Genomic DNA, 25231 nt, shown 5'->3' with positions numbered 1-25231 from the left:
ATAAATCAAAAATTAAGTAACACAAAATGTTTACATTCTTAAAACTTCAACCTCTCATAATTAAAAATAACATCCTGCATAAATCTGTAATATTTCGTGTAAATAATACCACAAAAATAAAAGAATTTTAATAACAATAATAGGTGTGAGACCGCAACCACCTTAAAATTTTACAGAGATTAGTTTAGGAGGTCTTTCCTGAACTTTGTGCAGCAGGAACTCCAGATGGATGTGTGGATCTACTTATGATAACTTGTTAAAGAGATTTGATTATAAAAGCCAGTTAATTTAATACAGATTCAGTAAATGCTGACAATGGCGTTTCAGAGAAGGGACATCTGCAGTAGATTAGGAACCAGAGAACTATTTACACATTCTATTTGAGTTCCCATCTCTCCTTAAATACGTAGCTGGCAGTGGTTTCTTCCCAAGTATGCCTTCCACATCACAAATTCAAACCAAAAAGATTCTACTATACCCTTAAGGGAATGAAAGCTATGGTACTCATCCTGGGATGACCTTATTCACGCCTTCTGTTATGTCACTGGCACTACATATCTTTGAGCTACTAGCAAAATTTCATAGTGTATTAGCTTGGCAAGATACTTGGTTCAATGTTTTGTTGCACTATTAATATGACATCCCTTTAAGATATCCATTGAGCAAAACAAATAATTTACTTACTACTTTTCCCTGGTTAAAGTAACACTGTTAAACCTCTTTTGTTAATCTTTTTGCTTCCCTGTCTGCTCATCTTCAGCCCACTGGATCTTTAACTCATTTACTTACAGGATTGTGAAGGTTGCCTTCTGCCTGGTGTGACAGCTGACCAGAGATATCTGTAATTCAGCTACTTGAACCCTACCCTATCTCTCAGCTTTTACATTACTACAGGGTTTAGGGCACACCCTCATCCCAGTGGTCTGAGATCCTGGTTTTAACATCCCGCACCAGGTTGCCCACATTTTTTTTATCATAAAATAACTCTTTATTAAAGGTACATTTGATAAAAAAAATCTTAAAACCATAAGAACAATCTTAAAAGAATAGAAACATAAAGTTCACATTAAAATTAATCAGCAACAATGCCAGGCCTAAACTAAATTATATGTATTTCTGTTTAAAATCTTCTGACTTACAAGAGTAAATTTGGTCCATTGAGTCCATTTACCTGCATCTTTCACCTTATCTCTGGAAGGAGACATTGCCAATTTCACACTAGAAAAAGAATCCATAAGCAAAACTAACTCTGAAAACATAGGTTTAGTTAGATTTCATTTTTTAGTAATATATTTTTGGCAGTTATCATAAGTAAACTAAACAATCTAGATTGTGGGGATCCAAAATAAAAAAGGGATGTGTCTCTGAGAAACAGGCTGCTCACATTTAAGGACCAGACCCTAATTGTCCTTGGGACAGAGAATTATTCAATGCCCCCCCACCCCACAGCCACATCACGAACATGGTAGAGCTCAAAATTGGTTCTGTCATTGCCCAGCCTCCTGTCTTTTGGCTGAAGTGTGCATACATGGAATTGTAACAACCTGTAGTACCACCCAACCCAAATCCACGTCTGTATATGCCCTGAAAAAATTACCATTACCATGGTGGCAGTGGTAGATACACCCCCCCTAGCACATGTATTACATTATCACTTAAGACATAGGCAAACATACATTAATATAAAAGAAAAAGCATATTAACGTTCCCAGTTACATACTTCACATATGTTCTTTTTTGTAACTATCATCTTTCCAATATTACATAAAGTGCACAATTCCTGCCCTCCCTTAAACAACTGTCCTCATCTGCATGTATTGTTTCCATAATTTCCATTTATTTCTATGCAATTTTCCCCTTCCCTTCTCTAAAATTTCTCACTTTCAGTTCTTATCTCTGTTAAAATATTCAGTACTTCAAATATAGTTGGCTTAGACTCTGATTTCCATTTTCTAGTAATTACTTTTTAGCAGCCACCAGAATAAAGTCAACAAGGCCTTACTATGTCTAGGCAATTTACCTTCAGTTGGTTGACTAACACAAATGTTGACATCCTGAAGGTAAACCGCTCTGTATCAAAAATGGAAATGTCGACTTCCTAGTACACATGCTCAGAAGTTGCTTCTTGGAGCATGCAAATATTACTTCAAAAAAAAAAAAAAAACATGAACATCCCCACACTTCCTGCTAATTATATATACTAACTCCGAGATAGCTCAATCCCTGGGGAAACAAAATACAAAATATTCCCCTACCCAGGGAATGTCGATCTCGCACACTTGACAAATAACTGTATAGTCAATCAAATGCAGTTGATTAAACAGATGTCAACCAAACTCTCTGTTGGCCAAACCAACGGAGCCCATCTAGGCAATTCAGATCCTGTGTCTGAGCTCAAAAGAAGCATTTTCTTAGTTACACCCATTTGCTCATCCAATATTCCTGACAGAGTACTCTGTAAAGAATTTTTAAAATCTGATAACTCATTATACTAAAACACTCATTCCTAGCTACCTCTTTCTTCCTCATCACACCTCCAACATTTGCCATTTACCTGAGGAAAAATTCTTTGGAGTCTGTTTGGGGTATACAAACACCTAAGCAAACACTTACAAGCAAAAATGGTAAACCTTCTAGACTGTGTTGCATACTTGAGAACCATACATACGTCCTCCCATTGTTCCCTTGTCAGTCTTTTCTAACCTCCTCTGATTGATTCTTATTTAACAAATGTTATTGAATTATCACTTAAAACACAGGCAAACATACATTTATACAAAAGAAAACAAACAATGTTAACATGTTCACAGTTACAAACATAATACATCACATACAAGTTTTTATACAATTATTATGAATCCAACATTACATAAATTGCTCAATTTCTGCCTTCCCTTAAACCTCACCCCTCCTCCACAACATTATTCTGCATGTATGGTTCCCTCTATTTCCATTTTTTTTCTATGCATTTTGCTCCTACCCTTTTCTAAAGATCCCACTTCCAGTTTTTTTTTCTCTCTGTTACAATACTGACTACTTCAAGTACAGTTGGTTTAGACTTTGATTTCCATTTCCTATTAATTGCTTTTTGGCAGCCATAAGAATCAAACTTAACAAGGTCTTACTGTGTGTAGGCAATTGGATACTATATCCTAGTTGAAAAAAAAATAATTTCCTTGGCTACACTCATTTGCTCACCTAATATTCCTATACTCAATAGGAATTTTTTTTTAAGTCTGCCAACTCACTGCACTCCCAAAATATAAGTTACCAGCTCTTCTCCATTACTCTTGCAACATCTGCCATCTACCTGAGGAAAAATTCTTTGGAGTCTGCTTGAACTACAAAAATACCTATGAAAACACTTTCAAGCAAAAATCCTAAATCTTCTAGACTTTGTTGCATGTTTGGAAACCACAAACATGTCCTGCTATTGTTTCCGTGTGAATTGCTTATCCAATATCTCTTCTCAATATTTTCTGACCACTGACTAATTCCTATAATTATTGTGCAATATTTTATACAACCTACTAATTATCCCTTTTTTAACAGCAGCTTCTGTTCTTGATTCAACTAAAGTTTTTAACAGAGCAGGTCTTTCACTTAGGATTCCCCTATACCTTTCTCTTTGCCTGTGCTCTAATATCAGTACTTGATAGGGAAGGCAGTCTGTAACCTGCAGTCCAAACACCTTCTTGGCGTCTTCCCATTCTATTACCTTCCCCTCTCTAGTTGTTTGTTCCTAATACTTTGGTTCATTTGCCAGTTTTCTCCAGTAAATTCCAGCCCCCTCTTGCAATTCTCTGTACCCTAAACTTCAATCACCCCTATTGTCAGACTCTCCTTTCTCTATTCTTGTGTTGGCGTAGTTTTTTGCTATATAAATATATATTTATTTATTTATTGGTTGACTTTTGGTGACCGGGAAAGTCTGACTATGTCAAAAACCCATTTTCAGTGGAGGCCTGGGGAGGAAAGCCCCTGTAATGTTTAATAATAACATTTAACCCAGTACAAATATTACATATATATATAAAAGAAAACATATGTAGAATTGCAAAAATTGTTACAGTAATTTGCACAAGAGTTACAATGGAGTTGCTGAAATAGCACTTACAGTAAGAACTGTGATCTTTTTAACAAAATATAAATGAAAGGCATATGTAAAAAATACAAATATTCTGTATGGCTACTGTTACACTCGTTAAGGATCTGCATCCAAAATCCCATTCTCGTCTTATTCTTTGAATCCCCCCCTGCTTCATCATCATCCCTTTTCACTTTGAATCATAACTTCCTGCTTGTGTTATATATGTCAACCTTAACTGTGCAGTTCTAAAAAATCCCTTCAAATCAGGTAATGCTAAACCACCCTGTTCTAGACCGACTTATCCCACTTGAACCTTGCCCTCTTTCCCTCCCAGATAAAATCCTTCAGCTCTATACATTACGGTCCACAACCTTCTCTTCTGGTTTACATAAATATACCTGATCTGTATATAAAACTAAAGGGACTAAAAACATTTTCACTTCTTGTATACTGCTAACCATATCCATAAACAAGAGGGTTTCTCAGTTTTTGTATTATCTTTCGTTTAGTCACTTCTCACATATTCTTAACTGCCATAATAGAATCTTTTTTTACCTATACTCCTAAATACTGCAATCTATCGTGTCCTCAGAAAAATAGGTATTGCTGAACCAATTCATTTGTGGGTACATAGTTTACAGCTGTAGCCTTTGCTATGTCTGCATTAGTTTTATACCCTCCCAAAAAACATGAAACTGTCACTGAATGTTTCACAACACTGATATGTCATTTTCTGTTTTTATTAGGTACAAAATAATATCATCTGCAAAAAACGCTAACTTTTCTTGATTATTATACCAGTTCATCCATCCATCCTCATCCCCTTTTCCCATTTTTGGGGTGTCACTTCAGCAGTGGCAATCATCTTGAGCCAAAGTTTACACCGACAGGTGGCTAGCCCTGCCGCAATAGTTCATTTGTACCAATCACTTGCACACACACACTCTCACCTATGGCTAATTTAGTATCCAATCCACCTACTGCATGTCTTTGGAATGTGGGAGGACACCGGAGCACTCAGAGGAAACCCATGTGACTGCAGAGAGGACATGCAGACTCTGCACAGAAGACACCCTAGCCAAGAACTGAACCAGAGAACCTCTTGCTAAGAAGCAACAATGCTAACTGCTGCACCACAGCTAATTTTTGAGTCTCTTATTTTCTTTGCCAATGGCTCCAAATATAACGCAAACAACAAAGGGGAAACAGGATAACCCAGCCTGCTTCCTATCTTCAGACACAATTTATCAGAGAGAAACCTTCCCATTTTAATTTTTGCCTCCAATCCATCATATATCCTCCTATTTAACTTTATTGTTGTATCAGGGGATGCAAATGCTTCCACTGCCCTACTCATAGCATCCCAGCTTAATCTACTAAATCCACCAATAACAGCAGTACATTCTTATATTCTGCTTCCCTCTAGATCACAGTTGCTCTACTAATGTTGACAACTGTTTGCCCCCCTCCAAAAAGCCACCACAGTGGTCAACATCTATCAATACTGGCAACATATTTGCCATTATTTCAGCTATTAAAGACAGAAACACTTTATAATCATAGTTTAAAATTGAACTGGGCCTATATGATGCTGAATCTGATTGATCTTTATTAACTTTAGATATTACAGCTACCATAGCTTTCTTCCAAGATGTTGGTGCTTCCCTTCCTTTTAAAATACTGTTAAACAAAACCTTCCAGATCTTTATCACATTGTCCCCTTCCAGCTTCCAAACTTCCAGAGTAATAAATACTATCTATTTCCAGAGACCTTCTGGCAATTGATTATACATCACAGTTTTTAGCATATCTCCTTCTGCCTAACTGTTAATTGTTGAGGCCTCTCTACCTCTAACCTTGGCATACTTAAGTCTTCCATAAATATTTCCATTTGTACTTTTCTTGACTTCCAAATTCTTCTGCTTAATACAAGTGTTCATAACATTTCTAAAATATCTCTAATACCTCTACAGGATGTCTGTTTATTTTTCTTGTTATAGGCTCCCTAAGTTTGGCATCAACCCTTTCTGTTTTCTATTGCCGAAGTCATTGTGCTGACAGTTTTTGTGTTCAGAAGTTATTATCAAAAAGCAATTGCTTAATAGCAATCTTTTTAAGTTTGTACATATTATCCAGATACTACCTTATTTTCCCTTTAGCACTATTCAATTTTGACTTTTCTTGTCAGCACCTGTAAATAATTAATGTTACTTCTTAGCCTCATCACTTTTTCTTTCTTTCTTATATTAAAACCCACTTTCATTTTATTCCATTCCCTAACTATAATTTCTGAAGAAATTTCTATCTTCTCTAATAGTTCTAAAATAACTGTCTTCTTTCTTAACTTCATTCCCCTCGCAGATGTGAAAAGCAGCTTATATGCTTTCAGAAAACATTAACCTTGAGCCTTAAAAAGTGGTCTTGCTTTTATTGCTTCCCCTATAATTAGATTTTCTCCATGGAAATAAAAGTAACAAATGTACATCTCTGCAAACCTCTCAACTTACACTGAACATTTATTTGCCAAATGAAAACTTATTTACTTGCTTACATTAAAACAATGTAATTAGATTAAGCCAAAGGCCTTTATCCATGCATTCACCTATGCAAAAGTAAGAGAGAGCATATCAACTACTATTTTTACACCACATTCCCCACTTCAGGAACTCAACATTATAGTATATTAAACATGTCTTTTATCCAGCCACTCACATTTCTTAGAACTATAAAAGAAAAAAGGCACGTGTTTGCTTTAGTATCTTAATCATATATAACAATAACTGAAAATACTTTAATATATAATATGCAATTTGAAACATGAAATGTCTGATACAAATACTGTTAACAAAAACTATTGTACTTAGTTACTTTTCCTTTTTTTTCTCCTTCCCTTCAGTGTCTTTCCAAACATTTATGACAAAGTGGGACATACTTATTTCAGTCCCCCAACAGGTTTAATGAAGTAAACAAAAGTCTGATTTTTCCACTTTTTCTTGTAAAAGTCATATTTCGCAGATGTGACTGATGCTTTATAGTCTCACATTTATTCACTAATTTAAATGTTGCTAGTCTTCTCCTTCTCCCAACCCCAGACTCTAGTTCAAGTCCAAGTTACTCTTGATTCTATTAGTCAACTCCTGTGCTTTTTTCTGCCTCTTAAACATTTTCCTTTGGAACACTGGAAAGAGTTTCACTGGCAAAGTCTCTACATAAGCTTTATTATCAGCAGAATGAGAAGCAGAGTTCCTTTCTGTTTGATGTCTCAATTTTTGTTTGACAAACTTGTGTAATTCCTCCTTAGCCTGTTCTACATCAAACATGACTTGGATCTACCAGGAAAAAAATATTCTGAAGACAGTTGGGTACAGCAGCTTGAATCTCATACCTGCCTCTTGGCATTCCCTGAGTGCTGGTATACATTTGCCTCTCTATTGCCTAGTGTACAGTGAATAATCATTTACCATCAACATTTTACTGAGTCCAATTTTTTAATACTTTGCCCTTTTGCCACAGTTCTGTCAGAATCATTTTTTTTCTGCTGGTATGATTGCATCTTTACTAACATAGGTCTTGGCTGCTATCTCATGGCTAGGTTAGGGGCATACACATGATGTGCACTTCTAATTAAATCCTGCTGTGGAACACCAGTCTACTTGCTTATTTGTCCTTTCATAAAAATAATGCAGTCTGTTCCTTCCAGTTTCTCTGGTACAGCAGAAAATCTCAGGTTTTCTCTGTGTTGTGTCTTCTAACTGTACCATTTTTTGAAAAGCTTTTCTTGTGTAGTCTCATACTCAACCAGCCTTTCCTTCATTTTGATCTCTGATTTGTGCAGTTTTATCTGTTCACCTGAATAGTTGTTTAAATCTTCTTCCATTTTTCCAGCCTTTTGTTATTTGAGTTGATATATCCCTTCAGTGTTTTATTTACTTCAATCAGTTCTGAGCACATTTGCTTTACGTTTTCTTCTAGATTACTGGAAGCAACGTCTTGCATCAAACCTGGAGCTTGAACTGTTTTTTGCAGAGCTGCAGGATTCTTCCCAGTCAATTATTTTCTCTTTGCCTTTTCTTGCTGCTTTTCTTTAAGGCTCTCTAAATTTCTTCTTAGCTGGCATCCAGGTAGTTTACTTACTAACCAGTAACTGAATTTACTAAAACTTGCAGAGTTTCTGGGCCTTATCTCTCAGTTTCTTTTTTTCCATGGGAAAGAGCTGAAATCAAGCACTGATCAGTGTGCAGCCACCATGGAGGTCTGCAAGAAGGGTCTATATTAGAACATCGAATAGACTAAATATCAAACAGCCTAAAGGCCGAAAATGCTTGGCCGCGATCTCACTTTACTTAAACATAGAATGGGGTGAACGTTAAAGGTGAATATCTCAACTGACCTGTGATATTTGCTGAAATCTGTAGGGTGGAAGAATATCACAGGGCAAACAGATTATAAATACTAAAACATTGATTGGAGACATAAGTAATACCATTCTGAGTAGTACTTTGAATTCTGATTCGTTGTTTTTAATGCTTGTCTTCAAAATAATATATAAACTACAGACTGATGAGATAGACATTCTGCAGTGCAGAAAAAAAAAAAACAAGTTATGTTATGAGATTAGTTTTGTGTGTGAGTTTATTTTGGGCACCTACCAATCCCTAGCCACCAAACTTGCCTGACTTAAAACTGTCTGGTTATTCCCTTTTCCCAATGCAGCAGAAGATAACACAATGTTATCCTTCATCTTAAACAATGCCTTGAGGTTAATTGGATCTCATCTGTCAACAATCGGCAAGACTGAGGAGACAGATAAGGCCTTTATATGTTCCAAGTATTGGTTTATGCATGGTTTAGAGTTTTGAGGGGAAAGATGTAAAAATGCCCCAGCTGATTTTATTTTATAAGGTTTAGTGATTTGGGGGAAATCATGTAATAATGCTATCACATTCAAGCATGCTCCTGCACATTCAAACCACAGGGGCAGCTTTTCATCCTCCAACCCCACCCAGCTACACTGCTGGCCGGCAAGTAGTAAATCAGTTGCCTCAAACAGAAGGTGGTTAATGCAAGCCTGTCCTGCATTCCACCTCCAAACTCTATGAAAGAAGAGCTAGGCTATGGCCACTTCCACCCTTTCCCCATCCCACCGCTCAGCCACCAAATAATACTGGCATTGCTACTCAAACTCTGGCATAAGAATTAGCCCTCCTCATCCTGTCCTCTGTCTGGCAGTTTCATGCAGAGGTTTAAGACTATCTGCTGCTAGACCTATACCCTGCATCAGTGCTGGACGTTAATTCCTAATCCATATTTCTCTAATGATAACTCTTGGAGTAAGCCACTTAACCAAACATTGCTCCTGGATCACCCCTAAATAAGGACTCTATGGCTAGTGGGCATATCTGATAAGCAGATGTGATCAACCATTAGGCTGGACATTTATTCTGAGTTTGTAAATGCTCAGCCAGCCTTGCCCAAGTATAAATACCCCCACAAAATCCTTGGGAATCAATACCTACCAAATTTCATTGGGAAGTGAGGCTAGGTTTAGAAAGTCCTACTGGTTCAATAGCCTAGTATTCTATTGTGATACTATGATACAACAAAACAACGTATTTATTTAACAAGCTGTTTGTTTTAACCAGTGTTGTAGTATGCAGTAAGACTGCAATGGCTTATACATTTGTAACTATGGTACAAACCTACATATGTGACATGCAGTTTCTTGTCAAAAATAGAAAATCAGCAAACTTAACTTGATAGAATAATAAACTGTGAAGTTTTACATGTGAGTGGTGTGAAAGAATCAATTAAGAGACGATGAAGGAAATGAATAGTTGAGCAGGTACATGCTGAAACAAGGTCAATTTATGTATGCACATGGAGCAGTATGCAAGAGGCATGTCAATTGTATAGCCAGAAAGAGATAACTATGGTTGAAGCTGCTGCATGTTTCTAATAATTTGTGTGTGCATGTTTTCAGTCTCACAAGAGGGCATATAAATCTGAATATGTATATAACCGGGTCTCCTAACAGACTGCACATTCTTGTTCTTAAAATGCTGACAAACTATATAGCTCATTTAGTTCATTTCATACTTAGTTATTTTGTTAAATATACTTTTTATGCAGTGCTCTAACCTTTCTTAAAAACACTAAATACAACTTACATGTACTCAATGTAATGCTGGATCTGCGAGGACAGATCCATCTACAAGAACCATCAGAATGTACTCCTCTGGGATGTAGCCAAGATGGCTAACTGAGAGCAGTAATTGGTGAAAGGTCTATGACTGAAAACTTTTCTCTGACAGAAAATGTAATAAAAAAAATAAAATTTGGAGATACTCATTAGCTAACTGTATTCATTAATAGTCAGATAAAAGATTTACAGCTTCAAATTTTTCAAAAGTTGTAAATCTTCTGTCAGAAATTTACCTGCTTGGTTAAGACAGAAGAGAATTCAACATGAATCACTCAAGAAATGGTACTCAGGATTCTTGTGTTAAAAAAGACATCAAGCCAATACTATCTAGTATGCATGATGTATTACTAAAAATAGACTAACTGGACACCAAACTAGAAAGTGTCAAAGAAGAGACCAGAAAGAGGATGGAACATTTTGAAATTCTTATGAAACAACAAGATGCACAAATCAGCAGTATGAAAAATACTTTGAATGATCATGAAGGAAGAAGAACTGAAAGCGAGTCTCAGACTGAATTTCTTTTAAAACAAGATAACTGGCTCACAGAAAAATGTGGTGACTTAGAAAATAAACTGAAACAAAATAGCATTAGAATGTATGATATATCAGAAAAGTATGAGGGAGACAATATAATAAATTTCTTAACTACCTGGCTACATAAAACATTAAATCTACTTGAAACGTTATCTTTTGGAATTGAAAGAGCACACAAATCCTGGAGAGCACCTATTAAGAAAGAAAACACAACCAAGCGATATTATAGTTAAGTTCATGTCTAGTTTAGAAAAAGATCAAATATTAAAAGCAGCATGGTCCAGCCCACCTATTAAAATGAGTGAACCTACAGTCAGATTTTGACAATGATTATTATAGTAAAGTAATGAGTAAAAGAAAATCCTGTTTACCACTGATCAGTGAACTTAAAAACAATATTAAAGCAACATTTGTGTTTCCTGCAAAGATCATATTATTTCTTTCTGAAAAACCAAAATATTTAACATGCTGTAGGAGGCATCCACTTTTGTTAACATCAATAAAATCCTTAATAATACTGAATACATTGAATAGAACAATATATGCCTGAAGAGACAAAGTGAGCTGAATTCTTGGAAAACTGTTTCTAAAACTAAAAAGCCTAAAACAAGTGACTCTCATTATCTGATTGCAGGACTATTATTTTCTGAAATAACAGATCTGCCCTTTAAGTAAAAGGTTTGTACTGAACTTCAAGCTTCAATATGTATGTATTTATATTTTAAGCTAAAACATTTTTAATGATGAGGAATATAAAGGGTTTGTTTTATTGTTTTACTATATTTACAGTGAAAGACAATATATTTCATTTAACTAAACCTACAAGTGTGTTTCTGAATGTTAAACAAACACTTCCTGTAAAAGAACTTTATTATATTATAAGAAATAGAATTGGTGACTTTAAAGCTATATAAGTTAAGAATTTTACTTTATTTTTTCAACTTTGCTTAGTATGTATATTGCTGAGTTAATTGAATGCCAGATCTAAGTAATATGTAAATTAGAAGTGTTAAACTATTGGTGATTTTGTTTTCTTTGTTCCTGTATAACACATTCCTTCCACAGGTCATTTATGAAACAACTGATACTTAGAGCAAAAGCTTCAGAACAAAAGAATCTTCCATTTGTTCAGAATGCTGGATTCATCCTGGCTTGAGCTGTCCTGAAGAAAATCTAAGTCAAAGTTCATCACTGATGTCTGTGAAAGAAGAAAATAATTTCTATTTTTTCTCATGTATATATGTGAGAAATCTACTCAAAATAACAACTATTTTCTTTTCTTAGAAGTAAATGATTGGTAAGACAAAAGCTATAGTAATGTTTAATACTGAGATGTTGTAACATATAATGTGCTTACATTTTACACATTAATAGTTTATGCTGTAGTGCTGTTAGCTTTAATTATACATATTAACTGTACATATTAACTGAAAGAAGTAAAGTCAGATGTTTTGTTACTGATAAAAACATGTTAAAAGAACTAAGAAGAATGAGAAATTTACAGAGGAAATTAGCAGCTGCTGTGTGCTGTGAGTTGTCATTTTCATATGCTGTAGTCAAATTCTGATGTCAGCATGTAAAGCTTAAATCAGAACAATAGTTCAAGTTCAAAATGGATAAAATACACATGCAAATCAAATAAGCAGGAAATATTTTATATAAAGTCAAGATTGCTTGTAATACTAGAATTAATAAGAGTAAACATCTTATAAGTAATATGCATATGCACAAACAATGCAATATATATTATGTACCATAATAAAAGAGCAGTTATCAGTAAACTAAAAATATATACACATACTAAAATCTTTACTAGAGAGCTGATAATTAAATGGTTCTTTGATGGGAGATTTTAGAAATGCAACATATAAAAAATAAGATAGAATACTAGTGGGAAAAAAAGACAGAAAGATATATTAAACTGCATTACCCGCATACATACATACACACAAATATTTCAAACATGGGCATTAATGTACTTCTAGCTTGCCAATATACCAAACCACTTGTTCCCATAATAAGTATCCAGGCTGTTCTGAAAATATCTAAACAAGTACTTGCTTTAATGCAATTTGGTAGTCTGTTCCATGCATCAGCTACTCTGTCAGAGAACCAATTAGTACACTTCTCATTCCTAAAGAATCTTCTACATAGGTTGTCTCATGATTCTCTAGTACTTTTTGTTAACCCCAATCATTCCCAGAGGTAGTCACTACATGCCCTATATACTTGAATAAGATCTCCTCTTAGATATCTGTAAGAGACACTGTACAAATTCAGATATTTTAGTCTTTTATAATAACTTGTCACATCCATCAATACCCTTGGTATATTTCTGCTGTACTCTTTCCAGTTTACTCATGCTTTTTTTCTTATAGGGTTTCCATGTTGTTATTCCATACTCAAGTTTGGGTCTAATGTAATTAACAAACAATGACTTTATTAGTTTTTATTTCCCAGACTTTATACATCTTTTTATACAACCTATAGTTCTATAACTATAATTAACCAATTGGTTGATATGATTAGAAAAACTCATAGCTGAATCTACCCATATACCCAGGTCCTTAAATGGGTCTACAGTTTAAATCACTGTGTGCTGTATTAAATATTCACCTTTCAATTTATGACTACCAAATCTTATATGCTTTGTTTTTGATGTATTTATCATCATATTAGTCTCCTTGACCAAATGTTCAATTTAGTCAAGTTATTTTGCAGACATGCCTTATCTGTAACTCATGTAATCAGTTTACCCAATGTCAGGATGTCTTCATATAGACTGTAGAACACCTCAGAAGAAAAGTTAGGTCTGAAAGATACAATCTAAACAAGCAAGGGCCTAGAACATAGCCCTGTGGGACACCCTGACTGTAACCAATGATTTTGCCTGTCCAGTTGCTGTATGATACTTGCCATGTCCTATTTGTAAGCCATGTAGCTATCCATCTTATCAAGAGTATATCAATACCTAGTTGTACTAATTTATTGATCAGTGTTATGTGTATTACCCTGTCAAATGCTTAAGTTAAATATATATAAATTAAATCACAGCCCAATTTTTCATATATAGCTATTATATTGTTATAGAACATCATGTTACAGGTGGTAATAGATCTATTTTCAACATATGCATGCTGATATATGGTTTCAAGTCCCAACCTATCCAGTTCTGACACTAACTTATCTAATATTACCTTCTCCATTATTTGTCCACAACATGAAAGTAGACATAAGGGTCTATATGACTCTGGGTTTGGCCTATTCCCTTTTCCCTTAAAAACAGATTTAATAAGCACATGTCTCCAATCTTGAGGAATCTCCCCATATTTACATGACCTACTGAATAACAGATATAACTGTATTGTAAGTTCCTGCTGAAGTGTTCTCATGTCATTGTTACTAATTCTATCTCCTCCCTGTGCTTTGTTTGGATCTAGTTTTCACAGTTCTTTTTCAATATAATCTAAATTGATTAGAGTATCTGGGGTTACCTGAATGTCACTAGGGTAACTTACCACCCCTTTTCTGGAGCCAAAAGCTTGGTCACGTGAACTTTAAAGCTTTTTACTTGTTGTATGTTACTCAGTAAGACTACCTGAAATAACTAATTTCATAAGTCAAAGTTGAAACTTGAGTGTTTTATTGCTGAATCAGTACATCCTTTTTGACAGAAAATAAAGTAGATATTTCAATATGTTTGAATCCAGGAAGGGAGAATGGGATTTTTATTGAACACTTTGCAACTTTTGAATACAATATAGATTCCAATTTTTTGACTCCATAGAAATAGCAAGACATTCTCTCCAACCTCAGAAGCATACATATTTTTATGAAGTAGTTTCATAAGCTAAAGGGTTTTTAAATATTTTGATATTTGATGTGTTAAGAGTTGTGAAGATTGGGTGAAGATAGAGGAAGGCTGCCAGCCTTGCCAGACAGAATTTTGGAGATAATTCTGTCATCTGTAAATATTAATGTAAACCACAGGCTTGTTGTCTTAAATGGTAAAAATAGTGTTACATGTGGAACTGGAAAAAAAATTAACAACAGTGCACTCTACTGATCAAGTAAAGCATGTTGTGAGCCTTTGATGTTAAAACTAGGAGCCAGTAAGTCTAGAGTGAGGCATCCTGCCTATTGTTTTAAGGCCAGAGTTAATGGCCAAAATTCTCATGCATAAATGTCTTTTATTGCTCTAGTTTCTGCCCAGAGGCGAAGAATGTAAATGTAGTTTCTGTTAGCCTGGGAACCCAGGGAAGTGTGAAGAATGATGTAATGTGAACCAGGAATGTGATTTTAAAAAGAGAGAGAATCAGAGAGCATTAAGCATTTTTGTCTTGACCATTCAACTCACCAGCACTGTCTTTCTCTATATGTAAGTTTATCTTAGACTTGTGTTTTCTCTTAGAAATAGCTAAAAACTAGAACGATTAGACTGTATTTCTGTGATGTCAGAACTGTACTACTGAATTAGTTAAGCATTTCTCTGTGATCTCTGAACTCTTGACTAGCATTGTGTAGTAAAAAGTATTGTCTTGTGTTTTGACTATTTGTTATTAAATATTTTAAACCCTTTCAACTGTGGCTGATTTTGTAGAGATAATTTAAGCTCTTTAGAGTACTTGCATGCCTTTGGTAAATTGTACAAAGCCACTTCAATAGCTTTAGCCCTTGACTTTACTACCAATTGGATAATAATATTGCACAGTAATAAATGGACACCCTTTTAAAGGCCTTTGAGTAGCTGATAAATATTAGTGGGTGGTGGCAGCTGGTACTCCCATATAATCTGGGAAAAAAGGGGCACAACTGGAGAACCTGTGCCAGCCTTCCCCAGGAGTGTCTGTGTGGTTATATAAACTCTTCTCAAAGTGTGTGTGTGTCAGCTACATGGGCAGGGACACAAAGCACTGGTTGGACACAGAGGGTGCTGGAGGTTTTAGCTTGCCCACTAGGCTGAGATCCGGACCATATAGCTTTGCCAGTGGGGAGACTTATTGGGGACTCGGAGAGCAAGGGAGCAACCAGCCCCAGACTGACTGTGATCTCATTGTGCTCTTAATGGAAACTGCACTTTACTGTGTGTATTTGTTATCTTTTCCTCATATATGAGACGCCCCTCACTGGTGTTAGTGATGAAGATTGAGGCTCCTTGATTGCTGGGCCAGGGCATGGGCATCACATATTAATTGTTTGGCAATGGTGGGATATCCACACCACCTATTAATTGGTTGGCAAACACTAATTGGCTTGTAGTGGTGTGGGTAGAGTGAATTCCTGTGGCTGGTGTACAGTGAGCTCTGAAGGTGTTTTGCACTCTAAATCAGCCACGCAGTGAATACTCAGAGTTCAGATCACAATTGTTTTATTTCTTTTGTTAGCTTAGTCAGGGTGAGCAGGTAGTATGTCAGCAGAGGAGTATAGAAAGCAAGCTGACAAGGAGCCAGCTGGTGGAGATGTGCCAGGCTAGGGGACTGGTGCATGGAAACCTGACTAAGGCAGACCTGATTGCAGCCTTGGTTAAAGCTGCATCAGAAAACGGCAACCAGGAGGACAATCAGACTGGCAGTGGAGATATAATACCCTCGGAGAATGGACAGCTCAACCTTTCTGCAGAGGACTTAAAAATCCATCTGGAGCTAAAGAGACTTGAGTTGGAGGCCAGGCGTTTGGAACTAGAAGCAGCTGAGAGAGTAAGGCATCTAGATATTGAGGACAAGGAGAAACTGCAATGTTTGCAGGCTGAGGAGAATGACAAACTGCTTCACCTGGAAGCTGAGGGAGAGGCAGCATGAGAAGGAGATGCTGACTCTTCGCCAGAGTCATGGAGGGAATGGGGAAGGGAGTAACTGGACTCCAGAAGCACAAAAGGTCAGTAAATTTCATCCGCAGTTTAAAGAGGGGGATAATTTTGATAGTTTCATTCATATATTTGAGAGGGTATGCAAACAGTATGGTGTTGACCAAAAGCTCTGGGTACGGTTCCTGAACCCCTTACTCCATGGTAAAACTGTAAATGTTTTGTCAAAAATATCTGATGTTGCATGTTTTGATTACCTGCTGTTAAATCACTTGTTAGAATTGTTTAAGCTAACACCTGAAATGTATAGGAAAAAGTTTGTGAGCACAGACACAAGGTAGATGAAAGTGTGTGTGAATATGTTGCTGAACTGAGCACCTATTTCCATAGGTGGGTGAGTGGATGTCAGATCACCACTTTTGAAGGGCCGGCAGACCTTTTGGTGGGGGAACAAGTCCTTAGCACTTTGCCTGAGGACATGAAGATCTGGTTAGCTGATAAACAATGTGCTACTTCAGATGAGCTGGGGAAAAAGGGAGACCTATACCTGGGAAGCAGGGCAGCCCTGCATAGGAAAGGGACCCCCAGTACTGCTCATGGGTCTAAAGCAACCAATGGTGGGCAGCACAGACTGCTCCAACAGAATCTGCCAGTAGAAGGGGAAGCCACTAGTCCAGGTACACATCCAGGAGTTAGGATTAAATGTTTTGAATGCAACCAGTGGGGCCATGTGACATACAGGTGTCCATGGAGGAAAGGTGGGGAACAAAAGGTGAGGGAGCTAGTAAGTGGGAAAGACAAAATGCCAATACTAGGTTGTCTTGAGACAACAAGGGGACCAAGCTGCCATCCTACAGATGTCCTGATAGGGAAGGATTTAGATGAGGCAGTACCATATGTTTGTGCAGTTACACTCAGTCAGGCATGGAGACAAGCACGTGGGTCTAGTAGCCTGGGGGAGACCTAGACAGACTGCATACTTGCAGCCAGGGCTGGTGAGGTGGTTACTTCAGGAAGGGAGCTACCCGGTAGCAGTGAGACTGAAGGTGAGCCACAGCTGCTTGTGGGTACTGAAGGTCCCTTGGACAGAGTGACTGCAAAGGTAGAGGTAAGTAGTAGTACCCAGGCTGGCAGTGAGGCAACACTCTCAGGGGATGCCATACTTCCTGTGGAAGGGGAGCTTTGAAGGGTTACAAGGAGAGAGTTGAGACAGGGTCAGCTCTCAGACCTTACATTGCAAGGCCTGTGGCAGGTAGCTAGGGAGGCACCTGATTCTCAAGGAAAGGGGGAATCTGTATACTGGGAGAAAGGGTTACTATACAGAGAGTGGATCCCTGAGGGAGGGCTAGAAGGTGAGAGAATACAGAAGTTGGTAGTGCCTAGAGCCTACCGAATGGCGCTTCTAGCCATAGCCCATGATATTCCCTTTGCAGGTCATATGGGCATAAAACGTACGAACTTCTATTGGCCTGGAATTTCCAGAGATGTAACAGGGTACTGCAGGACCTGTGAGCAGTGCCAGAAGGTAGACAAGGTGAGAGCTCCTTTGATGCCTTTGCCTGTGATTGAGGAGCCATTTCAGAGGGTAGCTATGGATATTGTGTGTCCTCTGACTATCCCAAGTTCCACAGGGAAAAAGTATATCCTAGTGGTAGTGGATTACGCTACACGATATCCTGAGGCAATGGCTTTGTCCTCCATTGAGGCAGAGAAGGTGGCAAATGCATTGTTAGAGATTTTCAGCAGGGTAGGTTTCCCAAAAGAATTACTGACTGACAGAAGTGCCAATTTCATGTCAGACCTGCTAGCTTGTCAGTGGAAGTCCTGTGGGGTGAAGCACATGAAGACCACCCCCTACCATCCCCAGACTAATGGTCTTGTTGAGAGGTTAAACTCTACAATCAAGTCAATGCTATGGGCATTTGCAGATCAGTTTAAGAGGGAGTGGGACAAATATTTGCCCCATCTGTTTTTTGCTTACAGAGAGGTTCCCAGGAATCCACAGGTTTTCACCCTTTGTGTTGCTGTATGGGCACAGGGTGAGAGGACCTCTATATTTAATTCAAGATGAGTGGGAAGGTGAGTGCAAGTCTCACAAGGAGTCTGTTGTGGCATATGTCCTAAACCTCAGGACAAGGCCCAGGGAACTCATGGGCTTGGCCCAGGAGAACCTGGCAGAAGCACAACAACAGAAAAAGGTGTGGTATGACAGGAATGCTCTAGCTAGAGAGTATGCTGTGGGGCAGCTAGGTAATGGTTCTCATTCCTGTCAGACAAAACATGCTGCAAGCAGTTTGGGAGGGACCCTACAAGATGGCAAGTGATGTTAACTACATGGTGGAGCTGCTAGGCAGAAGGCAGAGGCACAAATTGTGCCATGTTAACATGATGAAACCTTACCATGATAGGGAGGCCCTTGTGCTGAGCATTTGCAGTTGAGTCCAGGAGGAGTCTGAGGGAGATCTGGTGACTGATCTCCTTAGTGAGGCTCAGGCTGACACCTCAATGGAATGGGTAGCAATGTCCCACCAGCTATCTCCTACCCAGGTTTGAGAAATCCGAGCAGTGCTGCAGGAATTTGGGGACATGTTCACTGGGAAACCAGGGTGCACTCACCTGGGGCAGCACCAGGTGGATACAGGACCCCAAAGGCCTATTAGGCAGGCCCCTTATAGAGTGCCAGAGAGAGTCAGACTCTGAGGGAGGAGGTACAGTAAATGTTGGAACTAGGGGTAATTCAAGAGTCCAACAGTCCCTGGGCCTCCTCAGTGGTGCTGGTGCCAAAGAAGGATGGCAGCACCAGGTTCTGTGTGGACTACAGGAAAGTAAATAGTCATAGAGAGTCAAATGCTTACCCGATGTCTAGGACAGATGAGGCCCTAGAGCAGCTGGGTGGGGCTAAGTATCTTACCACCACTGATCTTACCAAGGGTTAGGTGTCCTTGACTCCCAGTGCTACAGAGAAGTCAGCCTTTGTGACTCCTTTTGGCTTATATGAGTTCACAAGGATGCTCTTTGGGATGAAGAATGCCCCAGCAATTTTCCAGAGGCTGGTAGATCATATCCTAGCAGGAGCAGGGGGGGTTTGCCCTTGCTTACCTAGATGATATTGCCATCTACAGCCATTCTTGGCAAGAGCACCTTCAGCATGTCAGGGAGGTGCTGGGCAGGGTTGACCATTAAGCCAAGCAAATGTCAGGTAGGTATGGCAGAGGTCTCCTATCTAGGACATAGAGTGGGGAGTGGTAAGATAAGGCCAGAACCTGCCAAAGTGGAAGCCATTCAGGCATGGCCTGCACCTGTTACTAAAAAGCAGGTGAGGGCATTTTTAGGGACAGCAGGGTACTACAGAAAGTTTGTCCCCAGTTATAGTACCATATCTGCTCCCCTCACAGACTTGACAAGGAAGAACAGGCCAGCTAAGGCAGTGTGGACCCCAGCATGTGAGCAGGCATTCCAGAAGCTTAAAAAAAACTTTGGGAGGCCCACCTGTGTAGCCAGTCCAGATTAAAGAATTTGTTGTGCAGGTGGATGCGTTGAACCATAGGGTGGGGGCTGTACTTAGCCAGATTTCTTCAGAGGGGGAAGAGCACCCAGTGGTTTATCTCAATCGTAGGCTCTAACCCAGGGAGGAATGCTATGCAGCTGTAGAAAAGGAATGTCTAGCCATAGTGTGGGCACTGCAGAAACTTCAGTCTTATCTGTATGGAAGGAAATTCATTGTTATGACAGATCACAACCCCCTAACATGGTTAAACAGCGCCAGCCAACAAAATGCCAAGTTCCTAAGATGGAGCCTAGGGTTTCAAGCATATATATTCATGCAGCACCGCAGTCGGATTAGCAATGCCAATGCAGATGGGCTCTCAAGACAGGGAATTGGGTAAGGTATACTCAGATAGACCTAACTGCCTCAAGCAGCGTTTCTCAAGGGTCACTTGAAAAACTAGCTTGAGTTCTCCGGGGGGGGGGGGATATGTGAATATTGGGTGAAGATAGAGGAAGGCTGCCAGCCTAGCCAGACAGAATTTTGGAGATAATTCCGTCATCTGTAAATATTAATGTAAACCACAGGCTTGTTGTCTTAAATGGTAAAAATAGTGTTACATGTGGAACTGCAAAAAATGTAACAGTGCACTCTACTGACCAAGTAAAGCATGTTGTGAACCTTTGATGTTAAAACTCTGAGCCAGTAAGTCTAGAGTGAGGCATCCTGCATATTGTTTTAAAGCCAGTGTTAATGGCCAGAATTTGCATACATACATTTCCTTTATTGCTCTGGTTTCTGCCCAAAGCTGAAGAATGTAAATGTAGTTTCTGTGTGAAGAATGATGTAATGTGAACCAGGAAAGTGATTTTAAAAAGTCAGAGAATCAGAGACCATTAAGCATTTTTGTCTTGACCATCCAACTCACCAGCACTGTCTTGCTCTATATGTAAGTTTATCTTAGACTTGTGTTTTCTCTTAGAAATAGCTAGACGTTTTACAGATTAGACTAAGTGCTTTTCTGTGATGCCAGAACTGTACTACTGAATTATTTTAAGTATTTCTCTGTGATCTCTGAACTCTTGACTAGCACCATGTAGTAAAAAGTATTGTCTTGTGTTTTGACTATTTGTTATTAAATATTTTAAACCCTTTCAACTATGGCTGTTTTTGTAGAGATAATTTAGGCTCTTTAGAGTACTTGCGTGCCTTTGGCAAATTGTACAAAGCCACTTCAATAGCTTTAGCTCTGGGTATACTACCAATTGGATAATAATATTGCACAGTAATAATTGGACACCTTTTAAGGGCCTTTGAGTAGCTGATAAATATTAGTGGGTGATGGCAGCTAGTACTAACGTATAGTCTGGGAAAAAAGGGGCACAGCTGGAGAACCTGTGCAAGCCTTCCACAGGAGTGTCTGTGTGGTTGTATAAACTCTTCTCAAAGTGTGTGTGTGTGTGTGTGTGTGTGTGTGTGTGTGTGTGTGTGTGTGTGTGTGTGTGTGTGTGTGTGTCAGCTACTTGGGCAGGGACACGAAGCACTGGTGGACAGAAACGGTGGTTGAGGTTTTAGCTTGCCCACTAGGCTGAGATCTGAACCCTATAGCTGTGCCAGTGGGGAGTCTTATTGGGGACCTGGAGATCAAGGCAGCGACCAGCCCCAGACTGACTGTGATCTCTGTGTGCTCTTAAGGAAAATTGCACTTTACTGTGTGTATTTGTTATCCTTTCCTCCTATATGAGACACCCCTCTCACTGGTGTTAGTGGTGAGGATTGAGGCTCCTTGATTGCTGGGCCAGGGCACGGGCATCACAAGAGTGCTACAGAAATTTGACATATAGGTATTTGTACTTAAAAAAAAAAACATTTGGAGCTTTCTGTTAGAGCTATAAAATATGTGTGTGTCTTTTAAAATGATAAATATATATGCAAATTGATTTCCATTTTGTATTAGTTTAATACAAGATTACCTGTGAACTTTAAGTTTACAGATGTCTTTATCTCTTCAGGTCCCACTCTGTTATACTAATTTATTTAGCGATCTAGTTATAATAATGTTGAATGAGCAAAACATTTAGTAATATGTAGTGGGTAATTTATACTAATAAACAAATGAAAATCCAGCAAAGGAACAAAGTAAAACTGCAAACTCACAACAAGTACCCTTGATAGGAAAACGCAGCAATAGATAGTTTGTTGATGCAAAAGTCGATCTTTAATCCACACAAGCAGCTTCCAAAAGTAAAATCAAAGTACATAAACGCCATTCACCAAGTCAGCTTTTCATCTAACCCCTACAGCTAGAATCGCTATCGCCTGCTCTAATCTCCTCTCTACCCTTCTATATGCTTCCCCTATTACTCTGTAACCTAAACAAATCAGAACTTACCAAACTCTCTCACTGCTACCACCATATTGCCAGGTTCGCCACTGGATCAACATGCAGGACACATCACTGCCACAACCTCAAACTCCTAGGGTGGCAAGAACTAATAAGATTAATACAGTTCAACCAGCTAATAGTAGCACATAATATTCTCAACCAACCCAAAAACACCCCCGCCCTTAAAACTATCATAAAACCATACAGTAACTCCAGACCATTATGCTCATCCAACAAGCTGTTAGTTCAAACACTGAAAGCTAATAACTGAGATGGTGACTCCCTATTTGCCAACTCCGTTGGGAAAACTTGGAACTTACTTCCAGCAGACATTACCCTGGAATCCTCTCTATGCCTCTTCAAAAATGGCCTCAAACATTATTATAAAATGCACTGGCTCTGCCCAAGTTCCAACCCTGATTAATCCCCATAACAACTCCCTAACTCAACAGCAATGTACTAGCTTCTTGCTCACAAATGCTTCCAATTGCAATCTTGTTCTGTACATTTCTTTGTAATATAGTGTTGCTGTAATCCACCTGTTAATTAATGTTTACATTCTATGACATACTGTTAAACTGTGGATCCCTCTTGAGGGACACACCTTGCTTCTTGTAAAATCTGCTTGTTATTTAACTGTTGCTTGGGATGTTTGTTTTTGTCTGCTCAATTGGAACTTTTTTCCCCTGTTACGTTATAAAACCCTTAATATGTATGCATGTTTTTGTTTGTATGTTTGGAGCTTTTCTCCCCGGGCCTCCGCTGAAAATGGATATGCATCCAGTCGGACTATCCCGGTCAACAAATGTAAAATAAATAAATAATAAATAAAAAAAAGCAGAAGATAAGTCATTGTTCTTCACTCATATAAACTATAACTGATAGGATTTACGCCTCTATAGCTTTACTTAATAAAGTGAATTATTTTAAAACCATTCCTTGTCCTATATCTGATCATAACGTATTAAGCATTAATACATTAATGGATATAAGGAAAGTTCAGATTATTTACAGAATCTCAAGATATATGGTGAAATTAAAAGAGCTTAACAGTTACCTTAAGGAACAAATCGAGAACTTTTTTATCTATGAATGATAATGGGTGAGGTTAGTAGATTCCTACTATGGGACTCCTTAAAAATGCATATTAAAGACAGAATGGGAACCTGGGCTAGTAATAAAATAAAAAGTGGCATAAAGACTTGTTAGAAATACAAGATGTAATACACAAAGAGAGGTTTGAATAACAAAGAAATTAGATAACACTAAAGTCATTAAAAATAAATGACAAAATATCAAACAGTTTTAATATATAAAGTAGAGATAGCTTTCAAGTTTATACTGGAAGGTTTTTAAGTGGAAATACATACACAGAATGTTTGTTGCTCCCTATAACATCTCTTGAGTTTAGTTTTACTTTTTTAATTTGTTGAAGATGTAGTAAAAATGTAAAAGCTGATTGGATACACATATTTATGGATTGTGAACAATTAAATGTATATTCAGAAGAGATATGTATGTTTTAAGGGGTTATGGTCTGATAACTGTTCTTTAACTAGATCAGTAAAACTAATGAATGTTCCACTTCCTGTATCTGTAAACGCCAAAGAGCAAAAAATGTTTTTGGCTCTCTTGGTAGCTGCTAGAAAACTTATTAAAAATATTGGAAATTCAGCTCAGTTGCGATTTCAAATAATTTTTAAATTTAACAGCAATGCTATGTAAAACTGAAAAAGTGATCTGAACAAGCTCTATAAATCATACTAAGACTTTTAGTGGTTGGGATAACCTTATAATATTGCTACTGAAATACCAAAATTCTTAATGTGTTAACTGTGTAAAATTACCTTGATGATTCAATCTATTCCTGTCATTGTATAATGATGTATGAAGTTGAATTTCTTCCTGTGTATATATTGTAAATATGTTATATTAATAAGCATTTTCTTAAAAAAAATTGTGTTCCTCTGGTATAAGCCTATTAGACAACCAGAACTTTCACACACTGACATTTCCTGCATTTCTATGCTAGAATTATTTTATTTATTTTTTGTTGACTGGGTTAGTCAGACTAGGCATGGCTTAAATGTGGTATTTGTACTTGTTAGTGGTGATTTGGCCATGACACTGGGAAAATCCCTTACTAATTTAATTTATCTGATTGAAAAGTTGCTGTAAATATATTTTTATGTACATATGATTTTAAAATTAATAAGTGCAAATGGGCTTTTACATCTACCTCAAGCAGATGGGTCTCAAATCAAAGAGATGGGATCTCAGTTTTAACTTCTCTGCAATACCCTCTTTATGATGACCTACAGTGCTAACCCATGTACCTGTAATAGGAAAGAAACCCAGAACATTCTCATCTTGTTGGCTTCAAAGAATAGTGTGCTTCTTGCTAAGCATTGTGCAGCAAATAAAGTCCTACTTTCACCTGAATCTCCAAATAAACAAAAGACAGGGATGATGGAGGATGATTTCCTACAGCCAGTGCTCAGCTCTCAGATCCAGTAATACAATCAGTACACAAAACTATTAAATCTGGTACTGTAGAGCCTTAACCGTCTTTCACAGAGAAAAGTCTCAGCTCAATACAAAGAAAAGACCAGAATGGGCCAGACCTGCTTTAATCACTGTGAACCCAGACAGACTTTGACCTAGAAGCTTCATCCACCTTGTAATGTTTTACAAAGGTGTTTTGGGAAGATGAAGTAGGTGCAACT

At 37.8% G+C, this 25231-nt stretch overlaps 1 protein-coding gene across 2 annotated transcripts in view; it reads right to left on the bottom strand.

The window, feature by feature from the left end:
* LOC122813006 overlaps positions 1-25231 on the bottom strand; it is a 1596863-nt gene that overhangs the window by 525790 nt on the left and 1045842 nt on the right. The window contains exon 5 of one of the 2 annotated variants that reach the window (XM_044085119.1): positions 11661-12027. The exons of the other annotated variant lie outside the window; for it this stretch is intronic. Coding sequence (XP_043941054.1) covers positions 11932-12027 — 96 coding nt within the window. The 3' untranslated portion in view covers positions 11661-11931. Of the gene's footprint in view, positions 1-11660; positions 12028-25231 lie in introns of those variants that run through there. 2 annotated transcript variants of the gene reach the window in all.

Source organism: Protopterus annectens, chromosome 1.part1, assembly GCF_019279795.1.
Source record: "Protopterus annectens isolate FY-2018-M chromosome 1.part1, PAN1.0, whole genome shotgun sequence".
Classification (NCBI taxonomy): domain Eukaryota; kingdom Metazoa; phylum Chordata; order Ceratodontiformes; family Protopteridae; genus Protopterus; species Protopterus annectens.
Note: the sequence above shows the minus strand (reverse complement) of the source record. Positions and strands in the feature narration are given on the sequence as shown.